The 16335-nt window shown below is 35.2% G+C and overlaps 1 protein-coding gene across 4 annotated transcripts; it reads left to right on the top strand.

Moving 5' to 3' along the window:
- Positions 1-2248: 2248 nt before the first annotated feature.
- SMIM45 (small integral membrane protein 45) lies at positions 2249-13265 on the top strand. 4 transcript variants are annotated; one of them, XM_087934719.1, is made up of 5 exons: positions 2249-2514; positions 3147-3176; positions 5910-6074; positions 6632-6687; positions 7487-13265. In XM_087934719.1, exon 5 carries the CDS (start codon positions 7492-7494, stop codon positions 7696-7698), a length of 207 nt encoding a protein of 68 aa, XP_087790845.1. In that variant the 5' UTR covers positions 2249-2514; positions 3147-3176; positions 5910-6074; positions 6632-6687; positions 7487-7491; the 3' UTR covers positions 7699-13265. The 4 variants fall into 4 exon arrangements, with proteins under 4 accessions (XP_087790845.1, XP_087790844.1, XP_087790846.1 ...); XM_087934718.1 differs by lacking the exon at positions 3147-3176; XM_087934720.1 differs by lacking the exon at positions 5910-6074.
- Positions 13266-16335: the final 3070 nt, after the last annotated feature.

Raw genomic sequence — 16335 nt, 5'->3', positions numbered from 1 at the left:
TATCCGGTATATCCGTTGTTGCCGTGTTTGAAGGAAAACGAGCGAAAATAAACATACCTATTCACAACAAATCCTGTGAGTAATATGGTTTATTGCTATAATTCCTATGTGTTCAAACAGAGGCTAACAGGAAGTTTTTAAGAAGACTGGGTAGCCATCTCTTGAGATTGTTTAATTGATTTATCTGAACATTGCAGAGAGTTGGACTAAATCAGGGCTGTCAAACTCCCGGCCCTGGTTTAGCGAAGGGGGAAAAAAGTCCCGATATATCATGTGACGCCATGACAGTTTGAGTTTGACACCCCTGGACCAGATGATTCTTGTGATCCCTTTCAACTCCACAGTTCTTTTATTTATTTAAATTGAAATAAATAATTATTTAATTACTGCAATTCTTAGGCTATAGCAATATGCATTTTATTGGTTATTTATCAGTTATACAATAAAAGCATCTAATTCTAATCAATAGGTAGAATTCAGATTATATGGGTTAAAAAATAGCCATTAGCAATAGTTTTAAAAGACACAATTAAAATCAGGAGAAGTTAGATTTACAAACTGAGGAAGATGTTGCTGAAATGCTTCACAAGCAAAAGCTGTCAAGCATCTGACAATGATTGTCTTCTGAGTTTTCAATAAAAAAAATCAGTCTTAAAGTGATCTGGCCAGTGTGCTTTCATTTGAAAACATTATATTTCTTCTATTCTATTATCAGCAGAATGAAAGGAGTAGTTGTCCAATAACTATAAAGATTTGATGCCTGAAGGTAACTGTCCACTAGGCATTAGCTCTGAAGATTATTCCAATCTTTTTCCCATTTGGGGGAAATGATTCAAAATATTAAGGCTTTTTCCCCCTTCAGTTCAATTGTATCCAATTCTTAGAGAGTGCCTGGAAAAGTGCCTACAGTTTTTTCAAAAGTGGCTTGCTATTGTCTTCTTTTTAAGATCAAGAGAAAGTTACTGGCCCAAGCTCACCCAGTTGGCTTCATGCCAAGGTGGGACTAGAATTCAGTCTCCTAGTTTCTAGCCTGATACCTTAACCACTACACCACACTGAATCTCAAGACCTATTTTAAGCAAAGATAAATCTCAAATATACTTTTGCAATATTACTGTTTCAATATTATTAAGTTGCTTTTTATTGTATACTGTGGAAGTTTGGGGTCAACCAATGGAATATGAAGAAGATAGAGTTTAGCTTCTCTAAAACTACTTCCAAAAGAACAACAACACATCCATAACTGCAACAGTGCTACCACTCCAAAATTTGAAGCTGTGATGCCAATCACTGTGATGTTAAATCTCACAAACCATTATAATTAGTGTGCTTGTCTAAAACAAGCAAAAGTGTAGTACAGAAAATTAATGAGAGTTTAGGAGGATAAAAGCAATCTTTTAAAAATGTTTAACTGATTCTGGAGCAAACTTTTACAATCCACATGGAACTGTTTCTAGTTATATAGTCCATGTACTCAAAAATGTTTGGAAAGATTTAACAAAATTCAAGTTCACATTGACAGTATTGCTGCAAGATTGTTTTTCACTAAATGTCAATGTATGCTTAGGAGGCCTGTGGAGGGTGTAACGTCAATCTCCAAAAAACATTTCCAAATGTGGATGTAGTTTAAGTACTACTCAATAGACAATATTTTAAGTACTTGTCAAATGTACAATATTCCTTGTATTAAAAGGCTGCTTTTCAAAGCTGCAGTGCCACGTTTGTAGTGCCAAGCGCTCCAAAGCACCTTTGGGAGATTGAATCCAAGAGTCTGAGCAACCTTAATATTTAAAATAGATACTCAATATGATGTTTGCTTTGAATCCCTTTTCTGTGGACCTGAGTTTCAGTTCACCCTACTAACACATTCCAACATGCATGTGAAAGGCCGTTTTTGCTCTGGGAAAAAGGCTTGGCTGTTGCCTGAATGTGATGCTTGAGAGGGAGTCAGTGAGAAGTGTCATGTTTTAGCAATGCTGCTCCATTTGAAAGTGTCTATCAAATTGAAAATTATCTTTCAAAGCTTAGAGCATCTCTCTTTCTTTTCCCTTATCCTTTGTATCACATGCGGAGAAGAGCTCACTGGGCTTGTTGCTATGACAACCGCTGATAGTCCTCATTTGCTTCGGCATTTTGATTGGATGGGGACAATGTTGCCTCTTTTGTGAGAGCAGGATGGAAAGATGCCAAACTGGTCCAGAGTGTAACGTACATCTACTGGGGGTGGGGTGGGGGAATGGGGGAGTGTCCTTTGGCAACAGCAGATGATCAAGCAGCGAACTTAAGTGTATGATTCACAACTGCATGCACCAGCATGCTGCATGCAGAGCAAGTGCAGCTCCATCTGTCTTCAATCTGGACCAATCTGCTCTGGCACTTTGAGGACTTTGGCTGCCTTGGGTGAAGAAACCCTTTGCCTTGTCATCTGACTGCACAGCAGAGAGCAACTGGCCTTCAAAAGCTGCCTGGTACTAGAATAGCAGCTGTGATCTCCTGAAGTAAGCATGGATTGAGGTAGGTAAAATGCATCTTTTGTGGCATTTTTGTGGGGATATGTGTACACAGGTTTTACTTGGTGGCCCTTAACAAATCTTTGGTCATGTTTTAAAAAAACCTTTGTGAGTGTGCTATGCTGTGCTAATTTTGAACCTACTTCTGAATGCATAAAGATAGCATAATTAATAAGATGAAATACCTTATTATTTTGTGGTACATGACTTCAAGTGTTTTAGAACTTCCATTGAGCTTGAATTCTGCAGATGTGACATTCTTTAGATACACCACCAGTTTGAGACATCAAAAATGAATGTAGATCCAGTTATTCATAGTAGAGTAGGGATTAGAATAATTTTATCCAATGTTTTATTTTGTGCCCATATGTTTGTGGAACACAAATATGCAGGTCAGATCTACTTTTAGATTCATAAGAGCCATTTAAATATCACCAGCCATTTCATAAAGCAGCACAAAAAAATCTCACAGTATATGTTGAAATCCAGACATCATATTGGGAGAGGGATAGAAATTAGGAGGATTATGCAAGAGGCTGAAAATTGCTAAATGAATTACTCTCTTTCAGATATATTTAATGCTGATAATCCTCCTAATTTCTATGTGTCTCTGTTTTATTTTGTTTTCTTCTATAGTGAGTATTGGAAAAACCCCTCTGTTCCCAGGTAAGTGTGTATAGAACTGAGGTCTTAATAAGTTGCAATCTCCATATTTTAGGGAATTAATACTATTTATTCAATAATATTTGTGAATACTGTATAGAGATGAGATCTAGAACCGGATATGATTTTTATATTGTAAAATATAAATCTTTAAGATTATTAGACACAATGGACAATACAATATTGTTTTGGTTTCAGGAACTATTTCAAGCAGCAGCTTCTTGTTATTGTTTGATTATTTCCATTCCAAGAATGATTTCAAAATATTTAGGGTCAAATGTGCTTGTTATATGGAGGACTTCCTTGGGTTAGTTCTATTATTTTTGCTATGAGGTTGAGTCGTAGCTTTCTAATGTTACCGGGTGTGTTCAAGAACTTGATTTGAACTATAGATTACCTCCTTTAGGATCCATTCACTGAAGGATCTTTTAATTATAATCTATTATCAAATGATAGCCTATTATCATGCATGCAGCAATTTCTTTCAATTAAATGTTTTTGTGACACACTGTACATAAAATACACAAAATTAAAGTATGCAAGTGATTTTTTTAGGCAATAGTAAAATTAGACTAAATTGTAACTAATTTGGGTTGGGGAAAACAGTAATTCAGTTCAAAATACAAAACAAACTGAAATGCAAAGTCAAAATAAAAAAAAGAGCAAGAGGGAACATAATTCAAGGGCATTGGCATGCAAAGTCAAAATAGAAAAAGAGCAAAAGAGCAAAAGGGAACATAATTCAAGGGCATTGGCATGAAAATTTAAAGACATCTTCTCTGAAAGTAAGGTTTAAATGATTTTTTTTTTCATAAAGGTCCCACAGGATTGATCTAATAAAAGGACAGAGATAATCTGGATCTACGCCACATAGTAATTTTTAAAAAGGATCAGAATGAGTTACCACAGTACTGCAAAGCTTTGAAATTAAGTTCCTTTTTCTGGCATTTCTTTATAGCAATTTTTAAATTGTAGCCCTTTAAAAATTCCCCATTTTTTTATCCTATTGGATTATGCGAGAAAATCTTTCAAGACAGGATTTGATTCTATCTGGGAAAAGACAAAACTGCTTTCTAATTTATCTACATTATATCTCTGGCACAACCAATAGTTTCACAAAACCAGTGGTTTGTAGGAATATATGGTAGCTTTGCTATTTTATTTCCCTGAAATCACTACAAGGGGAACACAGGTTTCTGTGAATGGGGCAAGGAATGAAAAAATAATGAAACTTGCATCACCACAAGGCACAGACTACATAATTTTTGTCACTGACACAACACCATAGTTTGTATTTGTTATTTCTGGAAGGGAAACAGAACTTTGGGAATTTGGAACATGGTTAAAAGTATGGATTGACCATAGCTGAATCATTCGGTTGGAAAACTATCGCTGACTAGACTTAGCACATAATAAAATTCATCAGATATGTCTCCTTGGAGATAGTTTTAATATAGCAAGACATTTGTAATATACAGAGATTTAAATGAGGTCCAAGTTCATTTTTTCTTGTTCAATCTGGACATTTCTACATTTCTTTAAAACACAATTAAGATGAAGCATCTTTACACAAAACAGATTTCCTATTCCTAGGAAATTACAGATTTGTAGGATTGTGAATAATATTCCTCTATTATCAAACTTATATATTTTATTGTATTTTTAGCCCAAGATTCAAACTATTATTTTTCTCCCCAAGCCACTTACATTGATTAAAATATTGGTTTAACCACAACATGAGTCTTGTGCCTAATTCTGAGCACTTTAAAAAAAAATCAGACAAATTGGAACAGGTTCAGAAAAGAGAATGTTCAGGAGCTTAGAAATTGTGAAGAGAAATTAACTGAACTGGAAACATTCATCCTTGAGAAAAAGCAAACTTGAAAAGATGCTATACAGAAAATCTGTTCTCATTCCAGAATGCAGAACACCAAGTAAAAGATTTAAGAAAGACAGATTCCAGCTGAACATGAAAAACATTAGTAACAAAAGCCCTTCCTAATGGTACAAGCAGTTTAACAGCAAAAATTACTCTGAAGTTGTATTTTTCCATTCATTGGCCAGAGGTTAAATATCTATTGGATAGGCTTTAATTTAGATTGTTGCACTAAGAGCTTTGGATCCAATGACTTTGAGGATCACTACCGGTCCTGCATTTCTATGATTCTAAAAAAAATATGCATAGATTTTGCCCTTGGGTTTACAAATTAAATAACAATGCACAAAGTGTATAGAGAGCTTCAATCAGTGGAGTATTAGGGTTTAAGTATTGTCTAGTACTGAGAAGCCAAGGTCCAAGTCACCTTTAATAAGGAAATATTATTAGCTGACTGGGACCAGTAGTATCTCTTAGTCTAGCCTTTCTCTCAAGGTTATCGTGGTGAGAAGACACTGGTGGAAGAAGTATCATGTTTCTGAAAAAAAGATGGCACATAAGTAAAATGAATCATCATCACGTGTCTGTAATTGGAGCATTAGGAGCTATAACAATGAAATGATCAAAATAGTTGACAAAATTTGTATTATTTTATTTCAAAATGTTTAGTTAAAAATTAAAATAAGCATCGTTAAAAAGTCATATAACATATAAAAAGTCATATAATAAATATTTTGGCATAGCCAAGAGTCACAGTTGATGTCTGTTACCAAAAAAACTAGGAAAAAATTCAGTTCCAGATGGTGGGCAATCACTCTAAAAAGTTTCTCCAGTAAAATATGGCTTTCATTATCTTCCAGGAGCAGCCAGCTTTGCTTTAAGCTAATTTGTCATGACTGAAAAGCAGCACCTTCTGGCTTCAGCTTCCTCACCTCATAGAATTGGGGGCTCACAAGCAGCTTCTCCAGAGATGATTTCATCAAAAGGGTCAACACTTATTAGAAAGGGGTCCTGGAGATACAGAGGTGCCAAGCCATATAGGGTTTTATAAATCAAAATTTTCATATTCTGTGGAGAAATGACAGAAAATCTCAGTTAGACTAGGAAGTGATTTTGGCCAAGACAGTGAGTTATAAGTAATCCCCTCCATACTCAGTTCATCACACAACTGCTCCAAGATGAACAAAACATGTAATGTATGACTACCTGCAAAAGTTGAGGCCAAAGATTGCTTGGGACGAGAATGTTGTCAGCATGTAGACCTTGAAATTCATGGCCTTGCCAACCCCTCCAGGTAGGAAGCACTGAGACTGAAGTGACTTAATGTCCAATACCAAAATACATGAGGATTCCAACATTAAACCAGATCAAGCAAGAGAACAAAATTGTAGTTCTATATAACTGGAGCATCAGGCTGTGGAACATTGCTGTTATAGCTGTGTTTTTATTTTGGATATCGTAACAAAATTGAAAGGAGGAATCAAAAAGTGCTTTAAATCATCAGTAAATCTATTTTACAATTTGTAAGGGACAAATATACATATCTGTATAATTTATTCTGATATATTATTTTTCTTCTTAGGAATAGAAAAAGTTCTAAAATAAGATCTTAGAGGGAAAAAAGACCAGCTTTTCAAGGTAAGTTGCTTGGGTTTAACAAAGAAAAAATTATTTTATGCCAAATTTAATTTCCTTGCTTCACAAAAGACAAAAAAAGTGCCCTTTCCTGGACTGGCAGGCCTTGTCATAGTCAATCATACCTTGGTCACCTCCCATCTTCATGGGGCTGCCCTTGAAGACATACAGAAACTTCAACTAGACCAGAATGCGGCAGTGCACGCAGTAATGGGGGCCATGAGGTTTGCCCATGTAATACTCTGTCGTGCAAGCTGTGTTGGCTTCCAGTTTTTTCCAAGTGCAACTCAAGGTCATCATTTTTAAAGCCCTATGTGCACTGGGCCATACTATCTGTGGGACAGCTTTCCCCTAAGGATATCTACCCTTCTTATCAGATCAAATTCCTTGTTCCTTCCCCCAAATATTGTCATCTAATGGGAACTAGAAGTGTACCTTTTCCATGATAGCCCATGTCCTGTGAAACATCTTTTCCCCTGAAGTTCATCAAGTCTGGCTTTTCCCCCAAGCATTGGGAGAAAATTGAACGGAGGCACATTAGCTCAGATTGGGGCAGGTTTTTGTTGTTTTTAATACTCCATGTTTTAACTGGATGTGTTTTATAGTTTTTAAAATTATTTAATATGTCTTATACACTTTGACTGGGAGTTGCCCAGAGTTGGTGGAAAGGTGGGTAATTATATAAATGTTTTAGATTTATTTATTTATTTAGCATATGGCAATGTTTTAGATAAATAAATAAGAGTGTATTTTTTTCTATTTATCATCACCAGCTCTTTTTGTTTACTTTCCTTTTGTCTAGTGGTTATGCCTCATTTCTTGGATTGGTTTGTGCCAATGTATTTAATGATCTCAATTCTCATATTGGTGGGCTTTGGAGCTTGTATATACTATTTTGAGCCAGGACTTCAGGAAGCACACAAGTGGAGAACACAAAGACCAATCATGGAGCGAGATCTCCGGAAAACATTGATGATACGAGACAATCTAGCATTTGGAGTGCCTGAAGTTTAATATTCTGCTCCCCAAGACATATGAAAATTTGGTTTGTTCACGATAATTTCTTGCTACTCATTATGTGGTCAGTTCATAACTTCATTCTTTGCAATGTGGATCTTTTTTAATGAAGTATTCTTTGCTAGTTTCTCTAAACACACCTTTTAAATAATGTCACCTTGGAGCTTCTGGTTTTAACTTTTAATAATTAAGCTCTGTACATTATACCATCATTTGAAATTTTTGGACCCTCTGTAAATAAGTTAATTTGCTGGAAATTGTTACACTTAAAGAGGAACTGGATGGTTATGTTTTACTCCAGGGGCAACCAATGTGGATTCTGGATGCTCTGAAAACACTCCTGACATAATGCCATTTTTAAAAAAATCACTTGGGTACAGTAAAAAAAAGAAAGAAACATCCCAATTGATTATATACTTTTTCACTTCCAGCACTGAGCTCAGATATGCTGAAGGACATATTCTGTGCAGGTTAAGGATGGAGAAAAAAATAACCTATGTTCATTATTTAAAACGGGATCTTTCACCCTTCCTTATTCCTTATTCCTAGAATTTTGAATTGCTGCACTTTTCCAGTTCTCTGCTGCTATGTCTGTTGAAGTGGACAAGAATTTTAAAACTCAAATACCCCATCTAGCACTATTCTTTCTATGTGTATAATTGATCTTAACACTATAAAATGTAGTAGTACTCAGTCTACCTATGTATAAGAGCTACTGAACTACAGACCATGATTGCATAATTCCAATGCAGTTAGTTTTCTAGAGCTGCACTGTCCATGTAGAATGTTTGCACATTATCCACATTTTCTTTAAAGCTGGTTTATAATTAAATTTCCACATGCAAACATAACTACATGCACACAAAGATGATTAATAATCTCTGTTTCTATGAAAATTACACAATAACAGCCTCTCTAGCCCTATGTCATGATAAATATCCTGTTTTTGCTGAATTGCATTAAGGCATCACTGATTGCAGTTTTATTCCCTTGGTGACATAATATCTCAAATTGTGCTAACTTAATACACTGGTTCCATGTATTATATCTTAGGGGTAGGAGCGGGATATTATGCTGTAAGCACCAGCTCTTCTTGTACACATTCCATGCTAGGAACACGTGCCTTTCTTTCTTCAATGTGCTTGCAGGTACACATTCCAAGTTGAGAATGTGCAAACATTGTTATTATAATATCTGTACACAGTGATACCTTGGTACTCAACACTTTGAAACTCATCAAATTTGGTACTCAATGCATTTTGATGTGAAAATTTTGTCCCAATACTTATCATTTGTTGGTACTTAGCACACAAGCTAGAACTTGTCAGTGTCAGCTACTTCATGACTCATTACATTATTCCTTATGGGAAAAATTGTTTGGTGCTCATCGTTTTTGGTACTCATCGCATCTCCTGAAACCAATTAAGGATGAGTACCAAGGTACCACTGTACTCTACTTCATAATTCCCTGGATTTGACATCTTTCTACACATTACATGCTTCATTGGAATTAGTGGTGTAGCATATAGATCTTTTTCTATATCTGTAATTTCCTCTCACATCTACCTCACCTACACTTCATTACACTGACAGCTTCCATTGTCTAATGCAGTGCCATAGACCCTGACAACAAAATAGCACAGAAGGACTTTGTTCAATTTCTTCTCTTCTTCTTTTGACCAATTCACCATGAGTTGTCATGGATTCATAGCCAGTCATTCCTCTCACTTGAAAACAGCTGACCTATTTTTCAGTAGTGACCGAATTTAAGTATAGTACGTTGCAATTTGTGATACTATATGTGAGTTATGTAGATGTCTGAGGATAGCATCAATATTATTAAAGAGCAGTGTTGCTTTTGTACAGAAGGGAACTTGTCTCAAAACCCTTTTGCTGTGTCAATGTGAATATCATTCCAGGCATCATTCCTGTAAGTAACATTTGCATGGGACTTCTTTAGTTCCAAATGTACATAACAAGAAAGAAATTGTTTACTTCTAAAAACAGCAAAACGGATTCCTGGCTTGGAATCATGTGCTGTGTGTCATTTTAAGTATTTGAAGTGTCATACATTTTCCAAATGTTAAGTGTTCCCAGTTCAGAAATTCTTGCACATGCGACAAAAGGGCCAAATTTTATGTTACAATTGCAACTTTTTGATGCTATCAATGGGTGGCAAATTATCATCTATTTTTACAATAGGGAAGAGGCAAGGAAGTATGCATTTTTGCAAGACCAGTAAGTGCAGCATCCTTTGTCTGAGTCAGAAAGGGTATAAGTAAACAAACTTACTTCTGCATTTATATCACCTGATCTATTTTTATAAGTAGACAATGAAAAAGCAACACCGTAAAGTTCCTAAAATAATGTCCTGTATATAAATAGCCATTCTTCTCTGTATGTGACTTATCCATTAGCACTGCTACTAGCTACAGCCATAGTCTCTGAGTGATACTTAGAGACCTCTTTTCTGAGCCTTGATTCTCTTTTGTGGCAACTAGACTACCAATGCAAATGAACAACCCCCAAGCAGAGCAATGGGGTAGCAATAAGTCATTTATTAACAAATGTAAGACTTTGAAGCAGCTGTCAGTATTTTTTCATAGCTAATATACAGTTGCAATATATGGGCATAGGGGCATTATGGCACTGATCTGCACTAAACCTTTCTCCTGTACCAGATTTTTTTTCCCTCAGGACTGTATCACTTGTTATAAAAAATAGAATGCAATTGTAGCATGTCCAATATCCATCCTGAATCAATGTTGTGAGCATGCTTTCACATTGCATTTGAGTGTAATGTTACCCAGAGGGTCAAAACAGCCATCAAGGAGTGATTAAGCAATTATGTTAGCTTTCTGTAGGTGCTTTGATTTCAGTCCAAATAATTAGTATGGATATGTGCTGTGAGTAAGTAATGCTATTTATCCTACTTTCCAACTAAAACGGGGGATGAACCCAGCCATTCAGTATGTCTAGTAATCTTAATTTTGACCCTGACAGCTATAGAGGCTCATCAATTCTCTTGTAATATTTCCACCCATTAATGGCCCTTTATTATCCAATAATGAATGAGAGATTTCTTAACATTTGAGAGATTTCTTAACATTTGAGAGATCTCTGTTCTCTTTCTATACTTTCTATGGTAAGAGAAAAACTTTATTTTCAAATAGGCAACAAGTATGAAATCCACAACATGTTTTCAATTTATCTTCTTTTAACTATCAGAAAAAAAACCAGACAAAAAACCAATGTAATTAAGCTATGTCTTATAATGGCATTTTTAATTACCTATAAAAATAGCTCATTAATCCTGTTTTCAAAGTTATTGAAAATTATTTTAGACAAAGGAGATTAGAATGTAGCTGATCTTTCAGATACTACTGAATTCTCACAGTGCCTGCTCACAGCCATTTGACTGGGCCTAGTGGACATTCAATTGTAACAACACCTTGAGGGCCAGTGGCAGCACTGTCTTGCGTCTTGGCTGTTTCTCCTGTTTTGTGCACCAGTTCTTAACTGTTTAACTGTTGCCAAATTTTATATTGTCCATAAGTGCCAGCTTCCTTGTGAACATTTTATGTGTACATATGAAATATTCCTATCTTACACAACAACTTCTTCTGCAAACATAACACCAGTGTTAGCTCTGAACTCATTTTATGCAGCCATATGGTGCATTTTTTGTGAGAAAAAATACATATTTTATAATTAAAGTAATACTTAGGTAGATCTCTGGATCTGGCTGATTTTTTTAAAAAAAGTCATATTTAAAACATTCATTAATAAAAAAAAATTAAATATTGCTATTTCAGATTTTTTTTAAAAAAAAACTGTAACAATCCTAACTGCATTTTACTAGGAACCAAACTAAATAGAAATCATTAAGCATTAATTCTGAGTAAATAGGAGCAGAAGTACATGTATCTTTCTACAAAATTAGGTCAATTTGAAGTATGTGGTACTTATTTTTAGATGCCAGATCTGTCCTGATTCTGTTTTTTTATTAGCACAAAAATTTTTGCAAAGAAAAACATAAATGCATCAATCCCAGAAACTACGTATTTACTTGAAAAACAGGGTATTGGGAAGATCAGGAGTTGAGCTTCTTTAGATCACTAGGAATTTTTCAAATATTCAGCCTAAAACTGAAGTCTGCTCAGAAAGCAGAGGTGGTATTCAGCAGGTTCTGACCAGTTCTGGAGAACCGGTAGTGGAAATTTTGAATAGTTCGGAGAACCAGCAAATACCACCCCTGACTGGAGATTTTACAGTATCCTCCTCCTGCCACACCCACCAAGCCATGCCCACAGAACCGGTAGTAAAAAAAATTGAATCCCACCACTGTCAGAAAGTAATATGTGCATTGTTTTTCCCTCAATGAAATTAAATCTGCTAATTGACAGTGTAACTTAAACAGTTCTGAAGTATCATATTTTTGTGTCCCCTAAGTTGATTAATACTGAACAATGCTGATCTACTGTGGGGAGTGTGGAATTGGAGGGATCCTGGGCTGAATCCAATTGTCGTAACTTCTCAGAATTGTTATGAAGGTGTTTCATTCTCTGGACTGGATAATTTATTAGTGAACTGCATTGTGCTGATGACTCTCTGCCTTAGAGTTATTAAAATTATGTTCATGTTGTTAAGACTGATGTTAAATGAATATATCCAGAGAAAGCTCTGTGCCTGGCATGTGATGTTCACAGGGTGGTTGGAGTCTTTCATCAAATAAGCTTTGTACAGTTTAAACTTATACAGGGGTCCAGAAGGGTAAAGCACAAGATGAGTGCACACAATGCTCCTTCTCCATCATCATTATTTGCCTATTTGGAAGAGTACAGATACATAGTACCATACTCTTCCCTGCCAAGGAGAAAGTGCTGAGGGCTGTAGATTGTGCTGGTCAGAATGAGTATAGAACTGTGGACCTTAGAATTTTTTCTGTGGATCTATCTGCTCATCAAATTTCTAAACTACCACAATCATACAAAATAGCCAATGATGCTAACTCCTAACACTGTCAGACTATTAAACTCTCTAATATTGGTCCAGATATAGAAATAGTACAAATAGCTATCTCAAAACAAAGCTTCAAACTTTGATTCAGGTTTTCCCCATATCCTTGTCACTTTAATAACAGATAAATATTAGCAGATCTATGAAATATTCTTACAGAATAAGGGAATAATAAGGGAATTCTGAAACTTCGCAATTGAGAGAGTGTTAGATTGAATGACGCTTTTGAGAATACTTTGCAGAGGGAACAGAAAACAGAAAGACTAATAAATTGTGACCATCGCTTCTATCATCGTAATTTGTGTACCATTTTCTCCTTCTGTCGGTTGATGTAGTACAGAACTGTAAATGTAAATCATGTGCTTCAGAAACTGAAATAAAATCTACAATAGCATTTTCTATATTTTGCAAAGTAGATAATCAGTTTGACTTGTTGGCTGGTATAAACTGTTTTAATGAAATGTATTGTAATATTAATAGTTGTTCTTCATAATCATAATGCTTATTTTGAATATAATTATAATAAATAAGCCAGAGTCAATCAATACAGTGTCTTAGTATTTTGTTCCTTTCACAGTATACAAATTTACATAAGCATAATGTAGAGTACTGTTCTCTTTCAGACAAAGAATTTCCTCTTTTTTCTGCATATGAACAACCATATGAATTGCAAGACCAAAATATCCATTAAACACAAGAGGTATAGTACTTTGGGCCCATGAAAATGTGTTAATTTCTTTTTAAATTAGAAAGAATAAAAATAAATAGATTATTAAATTTTATGCCTTGTCTTTTGGCTCTGAAAATATATACCATAAATACAGTAAAATAATAATACAAAAGACAAAATATGCATGCAATTAAAATTAAAAGTTAAATCAAATATTAAATGCCACCAAGATAATTTAATAATCTTCATAGGAACCTGTTATATTAAATTATAAGAACTGAGAAAACTAAATATCATTATAGTCAGACAGTAACTTTTCCATATATGTGTTTTAATGTATTATCTATATTTTAATTTTACATCATTTTCTATGTGCAAATTCTTGGATTATTTCATCAATGGGCATTTCTTTTAATAATCACTTTCAACAGAGGTAGGCAAATTAATTCTGTTTATGACAACATGGAGCATAGGTAAATAAATATATTCTGATGCAATTTAATTGGGAAAATGACCATTCCTTTTCTATAGTAGTACCAAAAATTATAAGTAAATCTAAATGCAATATTTAATTTGGTAAACTTGCAAATAGATTTAGGTAATTATGTAAACCTTAATGTAATGTGGGCTAACTAACTGATAAAATTATTTATGATACATAACTTTTTAAGTAATCAGAAAATTGATATGTACTATTATTTACTAAAACTGATCAGGAATGTACATACAAATATCAAAAAACCAGAACTGTGCAGCAGTATGGCTAATGAAGACTCAACCACAGAGGTGAAATGAATGAAGCTTTTTGTTATAAAACTGGTGCATGCTTTAATCCTTATGAGGAACACATTAAAAAAAACAAGATATCTGCCTGTTTTTTCTTTTATTTACAGTAAATTGTATGATTGTAGTTTGGCCCCATGTACTTTTTCAAATATAGCTAGCATTTTCATGAATTCATAGCCATCTCTGATGGGACTTCTTGAAAAATTTAACATCCAAATTCACAATCGAGGAGAATGAATATATGTAGCTCAGAATGTATCTGACTTACCTCAGTCAAGGTTGGTAGGACAAGCCCGGGAGAGACTAGAACTAATATCTCCTGATTCCTGGCTTGTCTTAACTATTACCCCAAACTGTCTCTCTCATAGGTGAGAGAATCATGCTATATTTGTTTATCATGTTAATGCCATATATAAATGACCAGCAAACTTCATTCTCCCTCCACTGATAATGTTGCACGGCCTGATGATGAAACGCCTGCAAGATGAAAAGCAAGGTCAGAGAATCTCAACAACCTAATGTCAGAAATATCTTTATGAGTTGAAATACTAGCAACCAATAATCAGTCGTGTATTCTAAGCTCCCATGCAAATTACACATACTTAACATGAACGTACATGTAGGTAATCTGTGATATAATATTATTAAAAGGAACTGAAATGCCCACCATCTTGTCTCATTTTTCAAATGGAGAACTGATTGCCTCTTTTTAAAAATGGATTTATAACTTCATCTTCCATTGTTAAATAAAAGACAGAATGCACGATACATAACAAAACTTTTGCCTCCATTTTAAAATCAGTTGAGAGTAAAGATATATTGAATGATGCAGAGGTGGTATTCAGCAGGTTCTGACCAGTTCTGGAGAACTGGTAGCAGAAATTTTGAGTAGTTGGGAGAACTGGAAAATACCACCTCTGACTTTCCCCTCCCCCATCTATTCTCTGCCTCCTGAGTCCCAGTTGATTGACTGGGTCTTCCTTTGTTGACCTGCACAGGAGAATGGAGCTGGAAAGCAGGTTAGTGGGGTGGGGAGGGAATGGGATTTTGCAGTATCCTTCTCTTGCTACACCTCCAAGCCAGGCCCACCAAGCCAGGCCCACAGAACCAGTAGTAACATTTTTTGAATCCCACTAGAATGATGCAATGGATATAAACTAGAGCTAGCCAACATGGGTTACAAAACATGAACATAATTATATGGTAACCAAAAAAAAGTTGTATCTTTCTGCCATCAGCCAGTATTATCCAGATTTTGCAGCCGAGATGTGGTATGGTATGCCAAATAAACATATTCCAGTGTTACTATTTAAGTACACTTATATTTTGGCATTAATATTATAAAGGCTGCCCAGATAAACATGATAAACAAATATAGTATGATTCTCTCACCTAAAAGAGAGCCAGTCTGGTGTAGTAGTTAAGACATCTAGCTAGGAACCAAGAGAACATGAGTTCTAGTCGCTTCCTGGGCACAAGCCAGATGGGTGATCTTAAGCCAATCACTCTCTCTCAGCCCTAGGAAGGAGGCAATGGCAAACCACTTACGAAGAAGCTTACCAAGTAAACTGCAGGGACTTGCCTAGGCAGTCTCCAAGAATCAGACACAATTGAATGTAAGAAAAATAAATCACCTAAAACTAAGGAAACCGTCTTCATTGGCGTAGATATTTATTTAGACTTTGCCAGCGGTTGAAGAGTTAGGTTAGCAAGAGTGTGGGAGATTCAAAGCCTGGAATGGAAGTAATGCTTGGATTTTTGGCCCTTCAAAAGTTACACAAAAAGCATATTGTTCCGCCTGTTCCTGCTGTTGTCCCTTACAAATAAATAATTGAAACATTATTTTCATATGAAACTGGAAAGGGCTACTGTGAAAGTCAAAGAGTCTAGGCACTTTCTCCCAAAATTTCTGCCCAGGTACTTTGCATTTCAGTTCTCATAACACTTAGCCACGTCACATGATATAGATAAATCAAGACACTGAAATAAGGCCTTAAAATTAAACCTAAAATAGACAGAAACCAAAATCTGAGTCAAATAGGTGAAGACATGTAGTGTTGAACTAAAGACAAGTTTAATAGGATTGCATGCACTTGCTACCCCTTTTCAAGAGCAACTTAAAAACTCTGCATATTATTTCTCTTTTTCGTCCTCTTGGG

Source organism: Pseudonaja textilis, chromosome 5 (assembly GCF_049901715.1).
Source record: "Pseudonaja textilis isolate UNSWEBS1 chromosome 5, rPseTex1.2, whole genome shotgun sequence".
In the NCBI taxonomy this organism is placed as follows: domain Eukaryota; kingdom Metazoa; phylum Chordata; class Lepidosauria; order Squamata; family Elapidae; genus Pseudonaja; species Pseudonaja textilis.
This window is presented reverse-complemented; position numbering and strand designations above follow the sequence as displayed.

What these genes read in the sequence shown, in the direction of transcription:
- SMIM45 (XM_087934718.1), top strand. Translation starts at nt 7,492, where the DNA reads ATGCCTCATTTCTTGGATTGGTTTGTGCCAATGTATTTAATGATCTCA.